The sequence below is a fragment of the Cherax quadricarinatus genome, chromosome 42, assembly GCF_038502225.1.
Source record: "Cherax quadricarinatus isolate ZL_2023a chromosome 42, ASM3850222v1, whole genome shotgun sequence".
NCBI classification, from domain to species: Eukaryota; Metazoa; Arthropoda; class Malacostraca; order Decapoda; family Parastacidae; genus Cherax; species Cherax quadricarinatus.
The window spans coordinates 18,149,349-18,176,995 of NC_091333.1; the positions used below are offsets into that span (position 1 = coordinate 18,149,349).

General features: G+C 38.2%; 1 protein-coding gene across 1 annotated transcript in view; it reads right to left on the reverse strand.

Moving 5' to 3' along the window:
- The window catches only part of LOC128695714 (probable serine/threonine-protein kinase tsuA), a 31,259-nt gene extending 8,406 nt beyond the window's left edge, over window positions 1–22,853 (reverse strand). The window contains exons 1-3 of the mRNA XM_070093375.1: window positions 22,637–22,853; window positions 21,757–22,411; window positions 6,011–6,125 (exon numbers count right to left, since the gene is read on the reverse strand). Of these exons, the coding sequence (XP_069949476.1) occupies window positions 6,011–6,125; window positions 21,757–22,411; window positions 22,637–22,648 (782 nt within the window). The 5' untranslated portion in view covers window positions 22,649–22,853. The remainder of the gene's footprint in view (window positions 1–6,010; window positions 6,126–21,756; window positions 22,412–22,636) is intronic.
- Window positions 22,854–27,647: the final 4,794 nt, after the last annotated feature.

The following is a 27,647-nucleotide window of genomic DNA, read 5'->3' on the forward strand; positions in this document are numbered from 1 at the left end:
TCGCTTCTGTCAGGCCTTGTTTTGTCTGAAAAGTGTAACATACGTAACAGTAACACAAATCTATTCACTGGTATAATGTCACTGAAAGCAGGGGTTGAAATCAGGCGGTCTGTCGCCCAGTATGTGTTGACACTGTGCTTATACACATGTGGCATAAGCATTATTGTGGCAAAGAACAGATACATCTCTGCCACAGTTGTGTCCTTCCACTTGTGTAGGCGTGATCTTGGTGACAGAATAGTGTTTGCCATGGTGTACTCATAGTATATATTGCTTTCCCTGACAATAATGTCCATCAGGGGTTCATCGAAAAACAACTGAAAGCATTCCAGTTCAGTGGGATTGTTCCCAAGTGTACATGATGGCCGTATTCCACTTTGTCCTCCATCAAAATTGTGGGAATTGGGAACAAAGTCGTCATCTTGCTGCCAATCCTAGATGCGGTCAGCTGGTGCGTTCTGGATATTGTAATGTGGTTGTGGTTGTGCAGGTTGTGGTTGCTGTGGGAGTGTGGGGGTCGGGTGAGGCTGGTTGTAGTTGTGCAGAGTCAGCAGTGCGGGTAGTAGCGTGGCCCGCTGCTGGTGTCACATGACTTGTGCCACCATCACTATCACCACCACCGCCTGCTGCCTCACTTGCATCATTGATACCCATCGTAACAATATCGTCATCTTCACTATGAGGTCGTGGTGTAGGGCCACGGGATGTGCTCCGAGATGTACTCCTTCCTCTTGGAAGAGCATATGGCACACTACCAGACTGCATGCGACGTCGTATATACTGCCGCTTCACTGGGGAATATTCACCCTCACTGTCACAACTAGAACTGCTTTCAATAACCTTGAAATCACTATCACTATCACTTACACTGCTCACATCTGAGTCTTGTACACGGGCAAATAGTTTCCTCTTTCATCCTGGTACAGGTGAACATGAATGAGCCGGCCCAGCACCAGAGGTGGAAGGTTGTGGGTCATCTGGATTTTCATCACTAATTATGTTATCCTGGGCACTTTTTTCGGTCACACCTGCTTCAAAACCAGGGAATTCACTTTCACTGACACTTTCATTGCTGTTTGAGCTATCACTTGGGAACAAAAGATCTCCAATCCGCCGAGGAGTGAGGAACTTCTTACCGCGAGGCATGGTGAAAATAGACTACCAAGATGGCGTTCCCACAATGCACCGCTGAGTCCCAGATTTTTTTCACAGGGTGCACACCCACCACTGAGACCCATTCTCTCTCATGTAGGCCTACCAGCCCTCTCCCGCTTGATTTGAAGCCGCTAGAATTTATGCGTATAGATACGTCAAACACGGTATCTCCCATGACATATATATACGACCGCTACAGTCAAGGGGTTAAATACAGTGAGTTTATATATATACATTATATACAGTATTGGTCTCTCAGGCCCCAAATGTTAGTAGGAAAAGAAAAAAATTTGAAAAGAAAAGAAAAAATACAAAAACCGCTAAATAAAGTAATGCGCGTATGTGGAATTCGTCGATGTTACCGCCACCACATCATTTTGGACAAACTTCTTGGCACTGTATCTTGGTAAGTACTGATCAGAATTTTTTTTTTTGTCTTATTACCTTCACAAAAATATGCTCTTTAATTCTGTAAGAAAAAATAATTTTTTTTTTTCAAAATTTCTTGGACACTGGAGCACCACTTCAGATTTTGGCCTTGGACCCTGAAGGGGTTAAACACTATTCATCAGTTCTCACCAAATTAATAAAGAAAGCCAAACAACTGTACTACTCCAGCAGATTCACTGATACAAGAGGAGATATAAAAAAGACCTGGAAAACACTCCCAGATTCTGTGCACCCACAAACTGAAAAAAAAACAAGAATATTGTCCTAACTAAACACCACTGCATCCCACTGATACAGCTAACAAGATAAACGATTTCTTCTCAACCATAGGATCTAATCTTGCCAGTAAAATCCCACATACCAATGCCCATGCTGGGGACTACCTAGATGGGAATTTCCCAAATTCCTTCTATCTTGCACCAATTGAGCCCACCGAAGTCACCGAGATTATAAGGTCACTTAAAAATAACTCTGGGAACCTGTCTCATGTCCCACGATTATTGTACAAGCGAGCAGCCCATGTCCTTTCGCATGCTATTTCATTACTTTTTAACAAGTCACTAGAAACTAGCACCTTCCCGAAACAACTAAATACAGCAAGGGTTACACAAATACATAGAGGTGGTGACCCTACAGATGTAAACAACTATAGGCCAATATCAAACTTACCATTGCTATCCAAAATCTTCGAGAAACTCGTGTACAGGAGACTATATTCATTCATAACGGCACAAAACATACTCAACCCTTGCCAATTTGGATTCAGGAAAAATAAAAGCACTAATGATCCAATTGTAAAAATGCTAGATCTGCTTTACACAGCATTGGAAAATAAGGAATATCTGCTAGGAATTTTTATTCACCTAAGAAAAGCTTTTGACACAGTAGACCACGGCATCCTACTCCACAAACTTGACCATTATGGTATAAGAAGCCATGCGCTTGCATATTTCAAATCCTACCTTACTAATAGGTATCAGTATGTCACCATTAAAGACACAGCATCATCAACATGTCCACTTGATACTGGAGTTCCACAGGGAAGTGTCCTTGGACACAAAATATCGACTTGGATGACAGCCAATAAACTTACACTTAACACTGACAAAGCCTACCATATTATGTTTGGTAGCAGAGCAGGTTTTGCGCAACTTAACATTAAGATCGACAACACTCTAATTGCCAGACATAATGAGGGCAAATTCCTAGGCCTATACCTTGACAACAACCTGAATTTCAGCACCCATATCCAACACATAACAAAAAAAGTATCCAAAACAGTTGGGATCCTCTCCAAGATACGATACTACGTGCCGCAAAATGCCCTTCTCACATTATACCATTCACTCATTTATCCATACCTCACCTATGCTATTTGTGCTTGGGGATCAACTGCAGCAACACACCTAAAGCCAATAATAACCCAACAAAAAGCCATAGTAAGAATAATCACTAAATCCCATCCCTGGCAACACACCCCCCCACTCTTCATAGATCTAAACTTACTCCCTGTTCAGAACATCCACACTTACTACTGTGCAATCTATATCTACAGGACCTTTAATTCCAATATTAACCTTGACCTAAAATGCTTTCTTGATAGTTGTGACAGGACCCACAGGCATAACACCTGACACAAACATCTCTACGACATTCCCCATGTCTGACTAAACCTTTACAAAAATTCAATGTACGTCAAAGGCCCTAAAATCTGGAACACCCTACCTGAAAACTCTAGAACTGCAGACACATTCATCACCTTCAAAACTACTGCTAGAAAACATCTTATCTCCCTGATACACCCCATCAACTAACTACATAAAAACCACCTGGTGGTTCACACTTACACTCACTCAACTCACCCATTTGACTATAAGCACAGAAATACAAATCTTAATTTTAAAATAATGATTCCTAACTAGTCATAAGTTTGCCTGTGATACTCCAATATAGAAACTATGTATTGTGCCAAAACAAAAGCATTCACATTGCTAAACTCACGAACTAGTATTTAGTCAACTTACTCCATAATTTGTAATAATTTAGGGTTAAGAATTAATCAAGTTTGCCTGAAATGCCTAGCCATGCTAGGTGTCCTAGTGGCCCCCTCTGTAATTAGTATTTTATTACATGTAAACCACACAATAACCAAAATCTGTAAACCCTGCTTTGTAATCCTTATAGAGAATAAACTTCATTGATTGATTGATTTCTGCTCCTCATCCCTCACAAACTAACTCCTCAACTACCTATATTTTCTAGCCAAACCTTATACAGGCAGGCCCCATTTTACAGCGCTTTGCTTTACAGCGTTTCTCTAATGTAGCATTTCACTTTACAACATTTTGTTAATACAGCAGTTTTGAATTATAACCATTCTTAATTTATTCAGATTTATACAATAAATACATTCACAACTCGCTGTAAGCTAAGGATGATAATATTTTAAGGTAAGTAATGTATGTACTGCATTTTTTAGGTCTGCCTTTATTGCTTACTTAATATTTTTTTTAACACATCAGCCATTTCCTACTGGGGCAGGGTGACCCAAAAGAGAAACACTTTTGCCAACATTCAACACTTTCACCATCATTCACACATAATCACTGTCTTTGCAGAGGCACCCAGATAAAACAGTTTAGATGCTACTCCAAACAGCCAATATCCCAAACCCCTCCTTTAAAGCGCAAGCATTGTTCTTCCCACCTCCAGGACTCAAGTTTGGCTAACCAGTTTCTCTGAATTCCTTCACAAAATATTACCCTGCTCACACTATTTCCCCCACCTGCTTTTAACATTTCTGTCTTTATCCCATCAATCCCAGCTGCTTTACTCCCCTTTCATTCTACCCACTGCTTTACATACCTTCCCCATGCTCACAACTGGCTCTGCTTCACTCCTACAAGACATTATACCTCCATGCCCAATGCATGAAATCACAGGTTCCCTATCTTCATCAATATTTAACAGTTCCTGAAATATATTCCCTCCATCTAATAACTCTCCTCTCATATTTTTAACTAATGTACCCATTCATTCCCTAGGCTTTCTCAACTTATTAATCTCACTCCAAAACTTTTTCTTATTCTCGGCAAAATTTGATAGTGTATCTTACTCTCTCATTTGCTCTCCTTTTACATCCCTTCACTCAATTTTTTATGCATTTTTCCAATTACATTTAGGAAAAACTGCACCAGAGAGAAGCTTAACCCTTTCAGGGTCCAGAGGCCAAATTTCAAAGTGTGCACCAGGGTCCAAGAATTTTCAAAAAATAATTTTGTTATTTTTTCTTATGAAATGGTAGAGAATCTTTTTCTGAAGGTAACAAAACAAAAAGTATGAAATGTGATGGAAAATTAACGAAATTATGCATTCGCGAATTTTGATGTGTCAGCGATATTTATGCATTGGCGGTTTTGCCGACATTGACTCCCATTTTAGGGCAATTACAGTATTCCAGTCAACCAAATTCTTAGCTATTTCACTAGTATTACTTCTATTCTATCGATTGCACACAAGAAATCGCCAAGTCAACTATTTCAACAACAAAATGAAGTGACTGGAAATTGGTAATTTGGCCAATTTAATGCAAAGTTCAAAATATTCCTATTTCAAAATAGGGTCCAAAATAAACAATACAGGCATTCCTGGCACTAAACTAACATTTCCTCTGTTCATTAGTTACGTTTTCAGGCTTTACAAATGAATTCCATTTTGATTTTTTATTCACATAATGAATTTTTATTCAAACCAAAAAATAGAAGATTTACTCTTATGCAATACTGTAATAATTGTATAAATAATATCACCACATTTGTGAATGCATATCAGACCCACCCGTTGTCATGTATTAGACTTGTGAGGTCATTTGTTTACTCTTGAGCATCGGCAAAAATTTAACATTTCTGCTACTTTGAGCTCAGTTTCAAGCCATTTCCAGTACTAAAACCAATCAAAATCATCTCTATTTCCATAATATATCTTCCATTCTATCAAATGAGACCAAGAAATTGCAAATACAACTATAAAAAACATATGAAAAAACACTGCAAAGTCACTGTTTTAACCGAAAATTACGGTCTCAGTTTTTTTTCTCTCATTATGCACTGTGTGCTGCAGGATTTGTTTTATGTGGTGCACACATACCACATAGATATAATCTCTCATATCTAGGCCCAAATTTACTGCTCATAGCTTATCAAAGTGAGCTGATCTCATGGCGTAGATTTACGGTTTGGACCCTGAACGTAAAGCCGTAGATCTATGGCACGGACCCTGAAAGGGTTAATACGAGGGCTGACTACATATTAACAAATCAGCAGATAGAAATAAGCCTTGCCAAAAGTATCATTCATGATAGAGGCAGCTTTAAGTATAATAAAATTAAAACAATAATAAAATTTACCTCATATTTTCAAGAATATCTGATTCAAAGGAGCCTTGTTCATATGAATTTGAATTGCCAAATACATCTCCAAAATTGATCTCATCCTGTAGTAGACCTTCACTTTCGTTTCCATCTGAAAAGATAAATATTTAGTCTACCTCGGTATGGAAACTTAAAGAAGGAAACATTCACCATCAGTCATCTACTTTTATCAGACAATAAAAAAGTTAATTTATGACTGGGATTAATTTATAATTTATTCCTAATATACATGGATCCATATTCTAGTACAGTCAGTAGTCTGTATAAAGTTGAAAAAAAAAATCATCTGAGGAGAGATACAGGAGACATCCTCAGCCACAAGTGTGCTAGAGAGAAAAAAAAAATCTTAAAACTGCATTTAAACTTTTGGAGCTTTTGAAAGAGCTATTGTACAACTTTTGAATTAATGTTTTTAGCAAAATTAAAGCCTGGCACATGTATATTATGTCATAATGTTAATATATGTAATTATTACATTCCTGGTTGAGTACGAAGTCCTTAGGGGTCATGCAGTGCCTGGGGGACTAGGAGACATTCAGGTTCGATCCAAGGAAGGGGAGCACAAGTACAAATCCTTAGAACAAGAGCCTCTCACTAGCATCAAGGAACTTCCCTTTGGAAGGGAAAGAGGGGGGAGGTGGGTTGTTAATATACAGTCAACAAAAATTACTGGCTGGAATATAGATATCATTGCAGGAACATACAACAAGTAATAAACAATTGCAAATCAAAATAAATTCATTATTATAAAGGTGAGGGGATATTTGCAGTTTGGAGAAGCATCTGAACTGTGGTACTCTTGTGCTTTTGACAAAACAGTGATGGAGTGAATGACGGTGAAAGTGTTCCTTTTTTGGGTCACCCTGCCTTGGTGGGTGATGGCCAGTGTTAAAAAAAAAAAAAAGTTAATATTTACTATACATTGGTACTTACCCAACAATATTTCTTTGACTTTTTTCATTTCTCTTTCATTTTCCAAGACATGGCATTGTAAACAGGCCTAATTATTTCTTACATCACCTACAACAACTATTATTTCACTTAAAAATAAACATGGTTCTAATACTAGCATTTAAAATTGTTAAGTAAAATAAATGTATTTAATTCAGGTTACTATTGCTATTATTATAATTAGGGGAGGCACTAAATCATAAGGGTCATACCGAACAGAGGGAATGAGAAGCAATTAGGATTAATCCACGGAAGAGAAAGATAGATTTACTTCCTTGGATCATAAGAGCCCCTTACCATCAAGGCACATCATCTGAGGGGCTTAACTCAGGTAATGAAGCACATTATCATTAACCCTTTGACTGTTGCAACCCCCAATCCTAGTGTCTCTGTGTCGCAAAATATTTGAAAAAAAAAAAAAAAAATGAAATGATAGAGAATCTTTTCCCGATGCTAATGACACCAAAAATACAAAATTTGATGGAAAACTTACGGAATTATGCTCTCATGAAGTTAACGATCTCAGCGATATATATGCATTGGCGATTTCGCCGACTTTGAGCCCTATTTTCGGCCAATTCTATTGTTCCAGTCGACCAAACTCATAGCTATTTCTTTAGAACTCCATTTGTTCTATCGATTGAGTACAAGAAACCGCCCATTTACCAATTTTAAATACCCAATAAAGTGGTCAGAAATTGCAAATTTGACCAAATTTAAGCAAATTAAAAAGGATGCCAATTTCAAAATAGGGTCCAAATTAAACAATGCAGACATTTCTGGCACTAAAATAAGATTTTCTCTGTTCATTAGTCATGTCTCCAGGCCCCTCTTATATTATTACTCTTGCTTTCTGTTTTAATTTTTTATTCACACAAAAAAATTGAAGATTTACTGTTATGTAGACTACTGCATTATTGTAAAAATGGTATAAATAATATCAGTGCACTTGTGAAAGAATATTAGACTCACCAGTTGATGTGTATTGGACGCGTGGCATGATTTGTTTACTCTTGAACACTGGCAAAAATCGAACATTTCTGCTACTTTGAGCTCAATTTCAAGGTTGTTTTCATCTCTATTTCTGTAATATGGTTTCCATTCTATCAAGTGAGACCAAGAAAATGAGAATATAACCATAAATACTATACAAAAACTACACCTCAAATTTGGTGTTTTAATCCAAAAACATGGTCAGAGTTGTTTTTTTCTCATGCACTGTGTGCTGCACGATTTTTTTATACAATGCACACTGACCACACAGACTCCCACTTGATTTGAAGCCGCTAGAATTAAGTGTGTGTGTGTGTGTGTGTGTTAGTTAGTTACCATTTTGTCCTAGGCACATGTCGATTAGACACTAGGCCTGTGTGTGTGAGTGTGTGTGAGTGTGTGTGTGTGTGTGTGAGTGTGTGTGTGAGTGTGTGTGAGTGTGAGTGTGAGTGTGAGTGTGAGTGTGAGTGTGTGTGAGTGTGTGTGTGTGTGTGTGTGTGTGTGTGTGTGTGTGTGTGTGTGTGTGTGTGTGTGTGTGTGTGTGTGTGTGTGTGTGTGTGTGTATATATATATATATATATATATATATATATATATATATATATATATATATATATATACAGTGGACCCCCGGTTAACGAACTTTTTTCATTCCAGTAGTATGTTCAGGTGCCAGTACTGACCGAATTTTTTCCCCTAAGGAATATTGTGAAGTAGATTAGTCCATTTCAGACCCCCAAATATACACGTACAACCGCACTTACATAAATACACTTACATAATTGGTCGCATTTGGAGGTGATCGTTAAGCGGGGGTCCACTGTATATATATATATACGTCCGAAACACTGGCTCGTAAGACGTATATATATGGCCAAAACAGTCAAAGGGTTAAATTCTTCTTCAGTATGAGGAGGGGTCTGCTTGATATGTAAGACTGAAGTCCCTTTCCTGTTCAGTCAAATTAAAATTTGCTTCACAGCAAGACACACTAGAAACTGGTTAATCCTCTAGTTTTTTTTATTTTTGTTTGTTAACAAGGAGTGGTTCTTCATTCTTTAAATCAAACTGATTTGAAGCCTATATTTTAAATGTTAAGGTGTTCTTATCCCCAAAAAGAAAATACTTTCATCATAATTCAACACTTTCACTTCATTCATACATAATCACTGTCTTTGCAGAGGCGCTCAGATATGACAGTTTAGAAGTCCCTCCAAACTGTCAATACCCCAACCCTCTACTTTACAGTGCAGGCATTGTACTTCCCATTTCCAGGACTCAAGTCCAGCTACCTGGTTTCCCTGAATCCCTTCACAAAATATTACCCTGCTCACACTCCAACAGCTCGTCAGGTCTCAAAAACCATTCGTCTCCATTCGCTCCTATCTACCCTAATCACACATGCTTGCTTGAAGTCCAAGCCCCTCGCCCACAAAACCTCCTTTAGCCCCTCCTTCCAACCTTTTCGAGAATGACCCCTACCCTGCCTTCCTTCCCCTACAGATTTATTTTTATTATTTTTTTTTATTATCACACTGGCCGATTCCCACCAAGGCAGGGTGGCCCGAAAAAGAAAAACTTTCACCATCATTCACTCCATCACTGTCTTGCCAGAAGGGTGCTTTACACTACAGTTTTTAAACTGCAACATTAACACCCCTCCTTCAGAGTGCAGGCACTGTACTTCCCATCTCCAGGACTCAAGTCCGGCCTGCCGGTTTCCCTGAACCCCTTCATAAATGTTACTTTGCTCACACTCCAACAGCACAAGTATTAAAAACCATTCGTCTCCATTCACTCCTATCAAACACGCTCACGTACGCCTGCTGGAAGTCCAAGCCCCTTGCACACAAAACCTCCTTTACCCCCTCCCTCCAACCTTTCCTAGGCCGACCCCTACCCCGCCTTCCTTCCACTACAGACTGATACACTCTTGAAGTCATTCTGTTTCGCTCCATTCTCTCTACATGTCCGAACCACCTCAACAACCCTTCCTCAGCCCTCTGGACAACAGTTTTGGTAATCCCGCACCTCCTCCTAACTTCCAAACTACGAATTCTCTGCATTATAATCACACCACACATTGCCCTCAGACATGACATCTCCACTGCCTCCAGCCTTCTCCTCGCTGCAACATTCATCACCCATGCTTCACACCCATATAAGAGTGTTGGTAAAACTATACTCTCATACATTCCCCTCTTTGCCTCCAAGGACAAAGTTCTTTGTCTCCACAGACTCCTAAGTGCACCACTCACCCTTTTCCCCTCATCAATTCTATGATTCACCTCATCCTTCATAGACCCATCCGCTGACACGTCCACTCCCAAATATCTGAATACATTCACCTCCTCCATACTCTCTCCCTCCAATCTGATACCCAATCTTTCATCACCTAATATTTTTGTTATCCTCATAACCTTACTCTTTCCTGTATTCACTTTTAATTTTCTTCTTTTGCACACCCTACCAAATTCATCCACCAATCTCTGCAACTTCTCTTCAGAATCTCCCAAGAGCACAGTGTCATCAGCAAAGAGCAACTGTGACAACTCCCACTTTATGTGTGATTCCTTATCTTTTAACTCCACGCCTCTTGTCAAGGCCCTCGCATTTACTTCTCTTACAACCCCATCTATAAATATATTAAACAACCACGGTGACATCACACATCCCTTTCTAAGGCCTACTTTTACTGGGAAATAATTTCCCTCTTTCCTATGTACTCTAACTTGAGCCTCACTATCCTCGTAAAAACTCTTCACTGCTTTCAGTAACCTACCTCCTACACCTGCAACATCTGCCACATTGCCCCCCTATCCACCCTGTCATATGCCTTTTCCAAATCCATAAATGCCACAAAGACCTCTTTAGCCTTATCTAAACACTGTTCACTTATATGTTTCACTGTAAACACCTGGTCCACACACCCCCTACCTTTCCTAAAGCCTCCTTGTTCATCTGCTATCCTATTCTCAGTCTTACTTTTAATTCTTTCAATAATAACTCTACCATACACTTTACCAGGTATACTCAACAGACTTATCCCCCTATAATTTTTGCACTCTCTTTTGTCCCCTTTGCCTTTATACAAAGGAACTATGCATGCTCTCTGCCAATCCCTAGGTACCTTACCCTCTTCCATACATTTATTAAATAATTGCACCAACCACTCCAAAACTATATCCCCACCTGCTTTTAACATTTCTATCTTTATCCCATCAATCCCAGCTGCCTTACCCCTTTTCATTTTACCTACTGCCTCACAAACTTCCCCCACACTCACAACTGGCTCTTTCTCACTCCTACAAGATGTTATTCCTCCTTGCCCTATACACGAAATCACAGCTTCCCTATCTTCATCAACATTTAACAATTCCTCAAAATATTCCCTCCATCTTCCCAATACCTCTAACTCTCCATTTAATAACTCTCCTCTCCTATTTTTAACTGACAAATCCATTTGTTCTCTAGGCTTCCTTAACTTGTTTATCTCACTCCAAAACTTTTTCTTATTTTCAACAAAATTTGTTGATAACATCTCACCCACTCTCTCATTTGCTCTCTTTTTACATTGCTTCACCACTCTCTTAACCTCTCTCTTTTTCTCCATATACTCTTCCCTCCTTGCATCACTTCTACTTTGTAAAAACTTCTCATATACTAACTTTTTCTCCCTTACTACTCTCTTTACATCATCATTCCACCAATCGCTCCTCTTCCCTCCCGCACCCACTTTCCTGTAACCACAAACTTCTGCTGAACACTCTAACACTACATTTTTAAACCTACCCCATACCTCTTCGACCCCATTGCCTATGCTCTCATTAGCCCATCTATCCTCCAATAGCTGTTTATATCTTTCCCTAAGTGCCTCCTCTTTAAGTTTATAAACCTTCACCTCTCTCTTCCCTGATGCTTCTATTCTCCTTGTATCCCATCTACCTTTTACTCTCAGTGTAGCTACAACTAGAAAGTGATCTGATATATCTGTGGCCCCTCTATAAACATGAACATCCTGAAGTCTACTCAACAGTCTTTTATCTACCAATACATAATCCAACAAACTACTGTCATTTCGCCCTACATCATATCTTGTATACTTATTTATCCTCTTTTTCTTAAAATATGTATTACCTATAACTAAACCCCTTTCTATACAAAGTTCAATCAAAGGGCTCCCATTATCATTTACACCTGGCACCCCAAACTTACCTACCACACCCTCTCTAAAAGTTTCTCCTACTTTAGTATTCAGGTCCCCTACCACAATTACTCTCTCACTTGGTTCAAAGGCTCCTATACATTCACTTAACATCTCCCAAAATCTCTCTCTCTCCTCTGCATTCCTCTCTTCTCCAGGTGCATACACGCTTATTATGACCCACTTCTCGCATCCAACCTTTACTTTAATCCACATAATTCTTGCATTTACACATTCATATTCTCTTTTCTCCTTCCATAACTGATCATTTAACATTACTGCTACCCCTTCCTTTGCTCTAACTCTCTCAGATACTCCAGATTTAATCCCATTTATTTCCCCCCACCGAAACTCCCCTACCCCCTTCAGCTTTGTTTCGCTTAGGGCCAGGACATCCAACTTCTTTTCATTCATAACATCAGCAATCATCTGTTTCTTGTCATCTGCACTACATCCACACACATTCAAGCATCCCAGTTTTATAAAGTTTTTCTTCTTCTCTTTTTTAGTAAATGTCTACAGGAGAAGGGGTTACTAGCCCATTGCTCCCGGCATTTTAGTCGCCTCATACGACACGCATGGCTTACGGAGGAAAGATTCTTTTCCACTTCCCCATGGACAATAGAAGAAATAAAGAAGAACAAGAGCTATGTAGAAAAAGGAGAAAAACCTAGATGTATGTATATATATATGCATGTGCATGTCTGTGAAATGTGACCAAAGTGTAAGTTGGAGTAGCAAGATATCTCTGTTATCTAGCGTGTTTATGAGACAGATTTATATGCTCTCCAAATCATTCTACTTTGATCCATTCTCTCTAAATAACCAAACCAACTCAACAACCCCTCTTCAGCCCTCTGAATAATACTTTTAGTATCTCCACAACTCTTCCTAAATTTCCACACTTCAAATTCTCTGCATAATATTTACACCACACATTGCCCTTAGACATCTCCACTGCCTCCAGCCAGCTCCTCGCTGCAGCATTTACAACCCAAGCTTCACACCCATATAAGAGTGTTGGTACCACCATACTTTCATACATTCCCTTCTTTGCCTCCATGAATAATGTTTTTTTTTTCTCCACAGATACCTCAATGCACCACTCACCTTTTTTCCTTCATCAATTCTATGGTTAACCTTATCCTTCATAAACCCATCAGCTGACAAGTCAACTCCCAAGTATCTGAAAACATTTACTTCTTCCAAACTCCCTCTCTCGAATGTGATATCTAATTTTTCTTTATCTAAATCGTTTGATACCCTCATCACCTTCCTCTTATCTATGTTCCCTTTCAACTTTCTACCTTTACACACCCTCCCAAACTTGCCCACTAGCTTTTGCAACTTTTCTTTAGAATCTCCCATAAGCACAGTATCATCACCAAAAATAATTTAATTCCATCCCTCTCCCTGACACCCTGGCACTTATCCTTTTACAACCCCATCTATAAATATATTAAACAACCATGGTGACATTACACATCCCTGTCTAAGACCTACTTTTACCAGAAAGTAATCTCCTACACACCTTAACCTGAACCTCACTATCCTCATAAAAACTTTTTACAGCATTTAGTAACTTACTACCTATTCCATACACTTGCAACATCTGCCACATAGCTCTCCTGTCCACTCTATCATATGCCTTTTCTAAATCCATAAATGCAATGAAAACTTCCCTACCTTTATCTAAATACTGTTCACATATATACTTCAATGTAAACACTTGATCTACATATCCTCTATCCACTCTAAAGCCTCCTTGCTCATCTGCAGTCCTAGTCTCTATCTTACCTCTAATTCTTTCACTGATAACCCTACCATACACTATACCTGGTATACATGGTAAACTTATTCCCTTATAATTTTTATCTCTCTTGTCCCCCTTCCCTTTATATAAAGGAACTATACATGCTCTCTGCCAATCCCTAGGTACCTTCCCCTCTTTCATACATTTATTAAACAAAAATACAGCGGACCCTCAGTTAACGATGCCGTCGGATAGCAATAAAATCAGTTACTGATATGTTTTTGCGTCAAAATATTGGCTCAGCTAATGATAAAAACTCACTTAAGGACATTCGTCTGCACGGCCTGAGCCGCCTGGCCACTCCAGTGTGCCATTGTTTACAAGCCAGTGTGGACGATTCTAAGCGTACATGCAATACATTTTGTATTATTCCATTGTTTTAGTGCTTGTAACTGCTAAATAAGCCACCATGGACCCAAAGAAAGCTTCTAGTGCCAGCCAGTCCTTTGGTAAAAGGCTGAGAGAAAGAGAGGGGAGAATGTGCCTTTTTCAGTGATTCTGCAATATGTATGATACTAAAGCGATTAATCAATAGAAAAAGGACAGCACAAACCTAACTCCTCCAATGTTGTTGGAGTTATGTAGGGCAACGGACAACACCGCCATCTCTACTGCCTTTGCTGCTGCCTCCACCACCATGTATGGCTTATGCTCTCAGTGGCCCTTATACAACAACAACAAAAACACAGGAACACTTGTGACATACTTAATGACGTATTATATTCATTCTAGAGTATACGTCATGTTTCTATGTTATTAACCCTTTGAGGGTCGACAGGCCCTCTCCGAAACTCGTTCTCAGGGTCGGCCAAATTTAAAAAAAAAAAAAAATTATTTTCTCTTATGAAAAGATAGAGAATCTTTTCCCGATCATAAAGACACCAAAAGTTTGAAATTTGATAGAAAACTTACGAAATTATGCTCTCGCAAAGTTAGCGGTCTCGGCGATGTTTACGCATCGGCGATTTTGCCCACTTTGAGCCCCATTTTCGGCCAATTTCGCTGTACTAGTCGACAAAAAACATGAATATTTCGCTAGAACTCCATTTTTTCTATCGAATGGTGCAAGAAACCACCCATTTATGAAATTCAACTATCCAGTACAGTGGTCAGAATTTAGCAATTTTGCCAATTTCACACAAATTTCAAAAGATGCCAATTTCCGAATAGGGTCCAGAATAAACAAGAAAGACATTCCTGGCACTAAAATGACATTTCCTCTAGTCATTAGTCACGTCTCAAGGCCCCTCTTATATTCTTTTGCTTTCCATTTTGAATTTTTATTCTCACAAAAAATATAAGATTTACTGTTATGCAGACTACTGCATTAGTGTAAAAAATGGTATAAATATTATTGGTGCACTTGTGAAAGAATATTAGACTCACCAGTTGACGTGTATTGCACGCTTGGCACGATTTGTTTACTTTTGAAGTTTGGTAAAAATCGAACATTTCTGCTACTTTGAGCTCAATTTCAAGGCACCTTTCTTTGTAAAACCAACCAAAATCATCTCAATTTCTGTAATATGTCTTCCATTCTATAAAATGAGACCAAGAAAACTAGAATACAACAATAAATACCATACGAAAATACACTGCAAAGTCGCGGATTTATTCCAAAAAAATGGTCAAAGTTTTTTTTTTCTCATTATGCACTGTGTGCTGCAGGATTTTTTTTAGACTGTGCACACTGACCACATAGACCCATTCTTTCATATGAAGGCCTACCAGCTTTCTCCCACTAGATTTGAGGCCGCTAGAATTTATGCGTACTAGTACGTCAAAAACCCCTACGCGTAAAACGTACTAGTACGACGAAAACCCTCAAAGGGTTAATATCATTTATTATGTCATATTAGATGAATTGTGTTAGACAAGTAAGCCGTAGAGCTGATATTAGTGTCATATTGAAGGACCATCTTGTGTCTCCCAACACAATTCCTAACATACGCCAGAAACAGACCTCTCTGGAAAACTTTTTTGAGCGACAGGGCCCAGTGGCTCTCAAGCTGGTCATAGTGGCAATAAAATGCAAAGGAGGGAAGTAACCCAGGATAAGGACTTGGTACCTGAAGTCTTTATGGAGTGGGATTTCCTTTCTAAACAACTGTAAACTTCTGCATCCTCTCCCCTCCTCCCGTCTTCCATACATCAAGTCTTCAATAAAGGTAAGTGTGATGTTGTTATTGTTTTAATCTTCATGTATCATTGTTTTGTGTGAGGGAAATGTATATTTCATGTAAAAAAAATTATTTTGTTTAATACTTTTGGGTGTCTGTAACAGATTAATTGGATTTCAGGGTCGCCCAAATTTCAAAAAAAAAAAAAAAAAAAAAACAAAAAAAAAAAAAAAAAAAAAAAATTCTTATGAAAAGATAGAGAATCATTTCCCAATCATAATGTCACCAAAAGTATGAAATTTGATGGAAAACGTACAGAATTATGCTCTCGCGAAGTTAGCGGTCTCAACAATGTTTAAGCATCGGTGATTTTGCTTACTTTGAGCCTTATTTTCGGCCAATTCCAGTGTACTAGTTGACAAAAATCATAACTATTTTGCTAGAACTGCATTTTTCCTATCGAATGAGTACAAGAAACCACCCACTTACCGATTTCAACTATCCAATACAGGTCAGAATTTAGCAATTTTGCCAATTTCACACAAATTTCAAAAAATGCCAATTTCCAAATAGGGTCCAGAATAAACAAGAAAGACATTCCTGGCACTAAAATAACATTTCCTCTGTTCATTAATCACGTCCCCATGCCCCTCTTACATTCTTTTGCTTTCCACTTTGAATTTTTATTCTTGCAAAAGCAGATTTACTGTTATGCAGACTACTGCATTAGTGTAGAAATGGTGTAGAGATGGTATAAATAATATCAGCGCACTTGTGAAAAAATATTAGACTCACCAGTTGACGTGTATTGGACGCTTAGCATGATTTGTTTACTTTAGAACTTTGGTAAAAATCGAACATTTCTGCTACTTTGAGCTCAATTTCAAGGTACTTTTCATTGTAAAACCAGTCAAAGTCATCTCAATTTCTGTAAAATGTCTTCCATTCTATAAAATGAGACCAGGAAAACTAGAATACAACAATAAATACCATGCGAAAATACAGTGCAAATTCGCTGTTGTAATCCAAAAACAGTCAAATTTTTTTTCTCATTACGCACTGTGTGCTGCAGGATTTTTTTTATACTGCGCACACTGACCACATAGACCCATTCTTTCATATGTAGGCCTACCAGCTTTCTCTCACAAGATCTGAGGGCGCTAGAATTTAGGCGTACTAGTACGTCAAAAGCCCTGGTGCGTAAGTCGTACTAGTACGTCCAAAACCCTTTGACTGTTTCGGTCATATATATATATATATATATACATCTTATGAGCCAATGTGTCTGATGTACAGTAGGGCCCCACTTATACGGCAGGTTAGGTTCCAGGCTACTGCTGTAAAGCGGAAATCGCCGTAAAGTGGAACACCTCTTTTTTCCACTTATAAATGCATACAAATACTAGATAAGTTTACACTAACATACATTAAGATAGCAAGTTTATTCAGGTATACACAGATGCAGTTACATAGATTATCATACATAGCAGCATATGTGTAAAGTATCTAGGATAACCCAAAAAAGTCAGACAGTGTGACTTATTTCCATTGGGGTTAGCAGTAGAACTAGGCATTAAAAATCAATAAAAAAGTAAAATACACATATAGTACACTCATTACTTACCTTAAAATACTTGTAGTCTTAATCTAGGGTGAGATGAGTAGTATTTACTGTAAGAAATGAAGTGTGGTAGGTACCATACCAGGCCACCCCATCCACACATAATCTATAACGTTTAAGCATCCCAGAGCAATAAAATGCATATACAGTTCACTCATTACTTACCTTAAAATATTTGTAGTCTTAATGTAGGGTCAGAGGTGAGTAAACGAGATAAAACGAATAAATGAGAGAAAGAGAATAAGTACATGAGAGAGGACACTTGTTGAGTTATGTAAACAAAGTGTACACGTCTGGTTTGTGTACAAGTTACATTGTGTACAAGTTATCTCTATGGTGATACGGTATAATAAATAGAGAGGAACACTCCCATTCTCATGTAACACAATTTTTTTTGAAGAAATGACACTCTGAGTGAAGGCATACGAAAGGAATAATTTTCTACAGCTACCCCCAGTAACACATTTTCTCTTATGTTGGACTAGAGAAAATGTTATTCTTGCCATGACTTGTACAAGTTATCTGGCTACCACATCTCATATTTATGTTTATTCTACTGTGGGGTGTATTTATCATCTTTATATGTTATGTATTGTGTTTATTATATAATTTAAAAAAAAATATTGTAGCTGGATTAATAAAAATGTGTATATTAACGTAATATACGACACTTAATGAGACTCGGTGATTATTATTATTATTACTAATATGGCATCACTCGTACAAGTCGTCTGGCTACCACATCTCATATTTATGTTTATTTATTCTACTGTGGAGTGTATTTATCATCTTTATATGTTATGTATCATGTTTATTATATAATTTTGAAAAAATATCATACATGGATTAACGAAAATGTGTACATTAACTTAATATACGACATTTAACAAGATTCAATGATTATTATTGAGTATTATTATCATTACTAATATGGCATCTCGAGACATAAGACACTTACTGATTTTAACGTGTACCTGCACGCCAGCACAGTGTGTAAGTTTATTTAGGTACAGGTACACAAGTATAATTATCAGAGTATATATATGAAATATGAAATAACGTTTAACCCTTTCAGGGTTTTTGATGTACAGTGGACCCCCGGTTTACGATATTATTTCATTCTAGATGTATGTTCAGGTGCCATTACTGAACGAATTTGTTCCCATAAGGAATATTGTGAATTAGATTAGTCCATTTCAGACCCCCAAACATACATGTACAAACGTACTTACATAAATACACTTACATAATTGGCCGCACTGGGAGCTGATCGTAAAGCGGGGGTCCACTGTACTTGTATGGCTTACGCACCAGGGTTATTGATGTACTAGAACACCTAAATTCTAGCGCCTTCAAATCTAGCAAGAGAAAGCTGGTAGGCCTACATATGAAAGAATGGGTCTATGTGGTCAGTGTGCGCAGTATAAAAAAATCCTGCAGCACACAGTGCGTAATGAGAAAAAAAATTTGACTGTTTTTGGATTACAACAGCGCATTTGCACTGTATTTTTGCATGGTATTTATTGTTGTATTCTAGTTTTCCTGGTCTCATTTTAAAGAATGGAAGACATTTTACAGAAATTGAGATGACTTTGACTGGTTTTACAATGAAAAGTACCTTGAAATTGAGCTCAAAGTAGCAGAAATGTTCAATTTTTACCAAAGTTCAAAAGTAAACAAATCATGCCAAGTGTCCAATACACGTCAACTAGTGAGTCTAATATTCTTTCACAAGAGTGCTGATATTATTTATACCATTTCTACACTAATGCAGTAGTCTGCATAACAGGAAATCTTCTATTTTTTGTAAGAATAAAAATTCAAAGTGGAAAGCAAAAGAAATATAAGAGGGGCCTGGGGACATGACTAACGAACAGAGAACTTGTTATTTTAGTGCCAGGAATGTCTGTCTTGTTTATTCTGGACCCTATTTGGAAATTGGCATCTTCTGAAATTTGTGTGAAATTGGCAAAATTGACAATTTGGATAGTTGAAATTGGTAAATGGGTGGTTTCTTGTACTCATTCGATAGAAAAATGGAGTTGTAGTGAAATAAATATGATTTTTCTCGACTAGTACACAAGAATTGGCTGAAAATAGGGCTCAAAGTGGGCGAAATCGCAAATGCGTAAACACTGTCGAGACCACTAACTTCGCAAGAGCATGATTCCATAAGTTTTCCATCAAATTTCATACTTTTGGTGTCATTATGATCGGGAAAAGATTCTCTATCATTTCATAAGAAAAAAAAAAAATTTTTCCGAAAAATTTTCGACCCTGAGAACAAGTTTAGGAGAGGGCCTCTCGACCCTGAAAGGGTTAAAAACACTTGAAATTTTGGAGTTTCTAGACACAATGGAGAGATTTGGTGCTTATGGAGCTCATGGAGAATGTAAACAAACAGGGTGGGGTGTGGTGACCATATTAGAAAGTCAGGTGGGGAGGGGCCATACAGAGTGTTTACGTCATAATTTGAAATGACTGTATTAACGGAACGCCATAAAGCGAAACACCGTAAAATGGGGCCTACTGTATATATACACTCAAAAATTCTAGCAGCTTCAAATCAAGCTGGAGGTAATTCTTCACACTAGGGCCAAACACTTCATTGAACCACTCGACGAAAATTTCCCTCGTGACCCATGCTTTATTATTAGATCTCCAAAACACACAATTTACTCTTCATAACAATGTTTTTTTTGAACACTCTGGGATTTTCAGAATGGTACACTAGTAACGGCTTCACTTTGAAATCCCCACTAGCATTAGCACAGAACATGAGCATCAGCCTGTCTTTCATAGGCCTGTGTCCTGGCAGTCCCTTTTCCTCCTGAGTAATGTAGGTCCTCTCTGGCATTTTCTTCTAAAAGAGGCCTGTTTCGTCACAATTGAACACTTGTTCAGGTTTCAGTCCTTTAGCCTCTATGTACTCCTTGAATTCACTTACGAATTTTGTAGCTGCAATTTTGTCCGAACTGGCAGCCTCACCATGCCTTATCACACTGTGTATGCCACTATGGTTCTTAAATTTCTCAAACCAACCTTTGCTGGCCTTAAATTCACAAATATCAGTACTCGTTGCATGCAGTTTCTTTACCAGATCATCATGCAACTGCCTAGTCTTTTCACAAATAATCGATGTCATAAGACTATCTCCTGCTAATTGTTTCTCGTTTATCCACAACAATAATAACTTCTCAACCTCTTCGAGTACTGGTGATCTCATTTTTGTCAGCATATTTACCCCCTTTGCAACAACAGCTTCCTTGATTTCCTTTTTCTTGGCCATGATGGAAGATATGGTTGTACGGGATTTGTTATACATCCTGGCCAGTTCGGCCACATGTACGCCACTTTCATATTGTTCAATGATGTTTTTCTTAAATTCAATCATATTTCTCACTTTCTTTACCAAAGGCTTGGCACTAGGAGCTTTCTTTGGAGCCATAGTAGCTTATTTAGTACTTGCAAGCACTAAAATGAATGGAATACAGTGGACCCCCGCTTAACGATCACCTCCCAATGCGACCAATTATGTAAGTGTATTTATGTAAGTGCGTTTGTATGTGTATGTTTGGGGGTCTGAAATGGACTAATCTACTTCACAATATTCCTTATGGGAACAAATTCGGTCAGTACTGGCACCTGAACATACTTCTGGAATGAAAAAATATCGTTAACCAGGGGTCCACTGTACAGTGTATTATGAAATATTTCGTATGAACAAGTGAGGGGACCGTCGCTCACTGGTAAACAATGGCACACTGGCTGGGAAGGGAGGCCGAGACAGCTCAGAGCCGTGAGTACGCGTCCAGGATGAACGACGATTAGCGAGTCAACCGACCATTTGCGAGCCAATGTTTGGATGAAAATAACGCAACGATTTCCAAAAAGGACAATTATCGAGCCCGACTATTATTGAGGGACCACTCTATTTAAGTAAATTTTTTTTTAATAGTTAAACTTCAGTTTATAGCACACACAAACACACCACAATAAATATAAAATAAAAATACTAACCGTGTATTGTTAAAACCACTCTTGGGATGAACGTTGGTGTTTGTGGCGTTTGTGGTGTTGGAGGGTGTTGGACCGAGGATGGGTTTTGATTGGAAGATGGACTAAGAGGACCTTGACCTGGGGATGGAGGGTGATGTGAAGGTATGGACTGGACAGGAGATGGAGGGTGGTGTTGAGGATGTGTAGGAGACTGATGCTGTTGCTGCTGCTGTTGCTGCTGCTGTTGTTGCTGCTGCTGTTGTTGTTGCTGCTGCTGCTGCTGCTGATGTTGATGTTGTTGTTGTTGTTGTTGTTGTTGTTGTTGTTGCTGTTGTTGTTGTTGTTGTTGCTGTTGTTGTTGTTGTTGTTGTTGTTGTTGTTGCTGCTGCTGTTGTTGTTGTTGGTGATGCTGCTGAGACTGTTGTTGTTGTTGAGACTGTTGTTGGTGGTGAGCAGGTGAAGTTGGGCTGTGCTGAGGGTATGGAGGTGGTGGACCCGTAGGCTGGGAATGGGATTGAGAGTGAGCAGATGAAACATTCTGAGAAAGCGTCTGAGTGTGTGCTTGGCTAGTTGGGATAGGATATGCTGGCGAGGGACCGCTGGGACTTGAAGATGGAGTATTACTATAATAACCACTTCCCCCACTGCTTTCTAAACTCATATCCATCATTCTAGTCTGTAATGAAGAAAACGTTTTTTGACAATGACATCAACCAATACAGGAGTAAAATTAACGATATAGTAATGTTTTTATTATAAGAATAGAACAACTTGAACAAATTATTAAAAGCTTCAAAATTAGCTGTTTTTAGGCTTCTACGATAATGACAAAAATATACATATTGTAATACTTGGATCTATAAATTTAACAACTTAAAAGAGGCACAATGCGGTGTCATACCTGCTGTTGCATATTATTGTTTCCACTAGACGCATAGCTACTGTTGGAACCTGGAGAGTTATCAATCTGAAGAAATAATAAATTTTAGGCTTAAAGTTTTATTTAGTCTTTGACTTAAATTGTAAACATATAATCATGAGAGGCTTAAGTTACACATCACAGCTAAGTCCTGTTGCCTCAATCATAAGAGCACTAAGCAAAATGTGCATTTATGCTCATGTACACAATGTAATATGTGCTTACCTATTTGTACTGTGCTTACATTAGCAGAGTAATGCTTATGGGATCTTATCTTCAGTTTCCAGTACTTAGATATTTTTTAAAATAATGGAAGCTACAAGGCCCAAAAGGGTCGTTCAGCGATAAGAAAAAATCCAGTATTTGTAGCATATACATTCTACCTCCTTTAGAATTGCATTCATTATTTATGAAGAAATACTGTCCAACATTTGTGGCTTCTTGTTCTTTTTAAGAGTGCTAAAATACTTCCCTTTGATAAAGGAAAATAGTATTTTTTTGGCTACCATGGCTCAATGACTTCCCAAAAATAGTCTTAAGATCTTGTGTGACCAATTTTGAGGATTCTTCTACCCTTGCAGCATCACCTAAGGCCAAGTTTCCTTACTGCTTGATTAACTGGGCTGTTGCTGTTAGTAGCCTTCAGGCCCACATAGCCATCACAACCTTGACTGACCTAGCACTTGGATGAGGTAGCGATCAGGTTTTCTTTTGAAAACTTCTACCTTTGTTCTGACAATATTCCCGACTGATAGTAGCCGGTTAAAAAATCTAGGGCCACAAATGTTGATAGTGATGTGCTCTTGTAGTCTTAAGTTAGGCTTAAGCTTGCCCAAAATGATCTGCATAATTATGAGCTTTCAACATGCGCTTAAGTGTCACCCATTTCTGTATAAACAGCGTATCCTGTCGAAATAAATTTGCATAACTGTGTCCAAGGCATCCTTGCTTTGCAATGAGTTCATTCTATATTTTCTCCTGTATCTCTCACTCCAGTAAGTTGTTATGGTAAAATGCAGATTAGGGGCCTGGCCCTTAACCCTTTCAGGGTCCGTCCCATAGATCTATGGCTTTACGTTCAGGGTCCAAACCATAGATCTACGTCATGAGCTCAGCTCACTCTGATAAACTGTGAGTGGTACATTTGGGCCTAGATATGAGAGAATACATCTATGTGGTATGTGTGCACCACATAAAACAGATCCTGCAGCACACTGTGTATAATGAGAGAAAAAAACTGAAATCATGATTTTTCGATTAAAACAGCGACTTTGCAGTGTCTTTTCGTATGTTTTTTATAGTTGTATTTGCGATTTCTTGGTCTCATTTGATAGAATGGAAGATATATTACAGAAATAGAGATGATTTTGATTGGTTTTAGCACTGGAAATGGCTTGAAACTGAGCTCAAAGTAGCGGAAATGTTAAATTTTTGCCGATATTCAAGAGTAAACAAACGACCTCACACGTCTAATACACGTCAGCTGGTGGGTCTAATATACATTCACAAATATGGTGATGATATTTATACAATTATTACAGTATTGCATAACAGTAAATCTTCTATTTTTTGGTGTGAATAAAAATTCATTATGTGAATAAAAAATCAAAATGGAATTTATTTGTAAAGCCTCAAAATGTAACTAATGAACAGAGGAAATGTTAGTTTAGTTCCAGGAATACCTACATTGTTTATTCTGGAGCCTATTTTGAAATTGGAATATTTTGAACTTTGTGTTAAATTGGCCAAATTATCAATTTCCGATCACTTTATTTTGTAGTTGAAACAGTTGACTTGACGATTTCTTGTGCTCAATCGATAGAATAGAAGTAATACTAGTGAAATAGCTAAGAATTTGGTTGATTGGAATAATGTAATTGGCCTGAAATGGGAGTCAAAGTCGGCAAAATCGCCGATTCGTAAATATCGCTGACACATCAAAATTCGCGAGAGCATAATTTCGTCAATTTTCCACCAAATTTCGTACTTTTTGTTTTATTACCTTCACAAAAAGATTCTCTACGATTTCATAAGAAAAAGTAACAATTTTTTTTTTTTTAAATTCTTGGACACTGGTGCGTGACTTCAGATTTTGGCCTTGGACCCTGAAAGGGTTAATGCATTCAATGTTACAACCCTAAATTAACTCTCTTATTGTTGGGACCCCTGAAATTAACCCCTTGACTGTCGCAACCCCAAATCCTGAGGTATCTCTTGGTGTCACAAAAAAAAAAAAAAAAAAAAAAAAAAAAAAAAAAAAAAAAAAAAAAAAAAAAATCTTATGAAATGATAGAGAATCTTTTCCCGATTGTAATGACACCAAAAGAACGAAATTTGATGGAAAACTGACGGAATTATGCTCTGGAAGTTAGCGACCTCGGTGATATTTACCAATTGGCGATTTCGCCCACTTTGAGCCTCTATCGATCGAGTACAAGAAACTGCTCATTTACTGATTTCAGCTACCCAATAAAGTGGTCAGAAATTTGCAATTTGGCCAATTTCACGAAATTAAAAAAAATGGCAATTTTAAAATAGGGTTCAGAATGAACAATGCAGATATTCCTGGCTCTAAAATAACATTTTCTTTGTTCATCAGTCACATCTCCAGCCCCCTCTGATATTACTCTTGCTTTCTATTTTGAATTTTTATTCAAACAAAAAATAGAAGATTTACTGTTAAGCAGACTATTGCAATATTGTAATAATTGTATAAATAATGTCAACCCATTCATGACTGCATATTAGAATGGCTACTTGGACATTTATTGGAAAATGACATCATTTGTTTACTTTTGAACATTGGCAAAAATAAAAAATTTCCCCTACTTTGAGCTCCATTTCAAGGTTCTTTTCATAGTAAAACCAATCAAAGTTACCTCTATTTCTATAATATGTTTTTCATTCTATCAATTGAGACCAAGAAAACGAGAATACAACCATAAATACTATACGAAAATAGACCACGAAGTCGACATTTTAATTAAAAAAAAAAAAAAGGTCAGTTTTTTTTCTCATTATGCACTGTGTGCTGCAGGATTTTTTTATATGGTGTACACTGACCACACAGACCCATTCTCTCACATGTGGGCCTACCAGCTTTCTCCTGCTTGATTTGAAGCCGCTAGAATTTATGAGTATACGTATATAAGTCAAACACGGTGGCTCGTAAGACGTATATATATGACCGAAACAGTCAATTAACCCTTTGACTGTTTTTGTCGTATACAGTGGAACCTCAAAAATTGAACTTAATCCGTTCCAGGAGCTAGTTCTAATTTCGAAAAGTCTGAAATTCGAATCAATATTTCCCATAAGAAATAATGGAAATACAATTAATCCGTTCCAGAAACCCAAAAATATTCACACAAAAAATACATTTTATAGAGATTAATTACAGTTTTACATACAACAAATACTATAGTTCTTAATTATGTATAGTAATACAGTGGACCCCCGGTTAACGATATTTTTTCACTCCAGAAGTATGTTCAGGTGCCAGTACTGACCAAATTTGTTCCCATAAGAAATATTGTGAAGTAGATTAGTCCATTTCAGACCCCCAAACATACACGTACAAATGCACTTACATAATTGGTCGCATTCGGAGGTAATCGTTATGCGGGGGCCCACTGTACATATAAAATAACATTTTTACTTACTTTTATTGAAGATTGGTGATGGCAAATGGAAGATAGGGAGGAGGAGAGAGGGAGTTGGGGTTAGTGTTTGGAAGGAGAATCCCCCTTCATGAGGACTTCAGGTAAAGCCCTCTCTGGGGTTACTTCCCTTCTCTGTCTTTTAATGCAACTAGGACCAGCTTGAGTCACTGGACCCCTGTCTCACAAAATAACTGTCCACAGTCCTCTGTTTCTGGCGCTGCTTTAACATTTCCCTAAAATGGGACATGGTTCTGTCACTGAACTTGTTGCAAAGATGGCTTGTTTCAGCTTGCTCAAGGTGGTACTTCTGCACAAACATTTGGACATCATTCCACTTGGCACAAATCTCCTTAATCTTTGAAGAAGGCACCTCATCCACTCCCTATTCCTCCTCCTCTGAAGCAAGTTCCTCAGCTGTGGTCTGATACTGCTCCAGATGAAGCTCTTGCAGCTCTTCAGTGGTTAGCTCTTCCCTGTGGTCCTCCACCAACTCTTCCACATCCTCACCACTCACCTCCAACCCCAGGGTGTTCCCCAATGCCACAACAGAGTCCACAACAGGCAGAGGGTGAGCTGGGTCAGGGTCAGGGTCAGCCTCAAACCCTTCAAAATCCCTCTTTTGGACACAATCTGGCCACAATTGTCTCCAAGCAGAGTTCAAAGTCCTGGAAGTCACTCCCTCCCAAGCCTTACCTATAAGGCTTATGGAGTTGTAGATGTTGAAGTGATTCCTCCAGAACTCTCTTAGGTCACTTCAAAGCACTTTTCAAACACTGCTTTTGTGTAGAGTTTTTTGAAGTTAGAAATGACCTGCTGGTCCATGGGCAGGAGGAGAGGAGTGATGTTAGGAGGCAAGAACTTCACTTTTATAAAACTTAAGTCCTTAGACAAGAGGTCTAATAAGTTTGGAGGATGAGCAGGAGCATTGTCCATTAACAGGAGGCACTTGAGTGGCAATTTCTTTTCCTGGAGGTATTTTTTCACACTGGGGCCAAACACTTCACTGACCCACTCTTTGAAAATTTGTCTTGTGACCCATGCCTTATGATTAGCTTTCCACAAGACACATAACTTGTTCTTAAAGACATTGTTTTTCTTAAACACTCTGGGATTTTCTGAATGATACACAAGTAAAGGCTTCACTTTAAAATCACCACTAGCATTTGCACAGAACAAAAGAGTAAGCCTGTCTTTCATAGGCTTGTGTCCTGGCAGTGCCTTTTCCTCCTGTGTGATGAAGGTCCTTTTTGGCATTTTCTTCCAAAACAAGCCTGTTTTGTCACAATTAAACACTTGCTCAGGTTTGAATTCTTCACTGTCTATGTACCCCT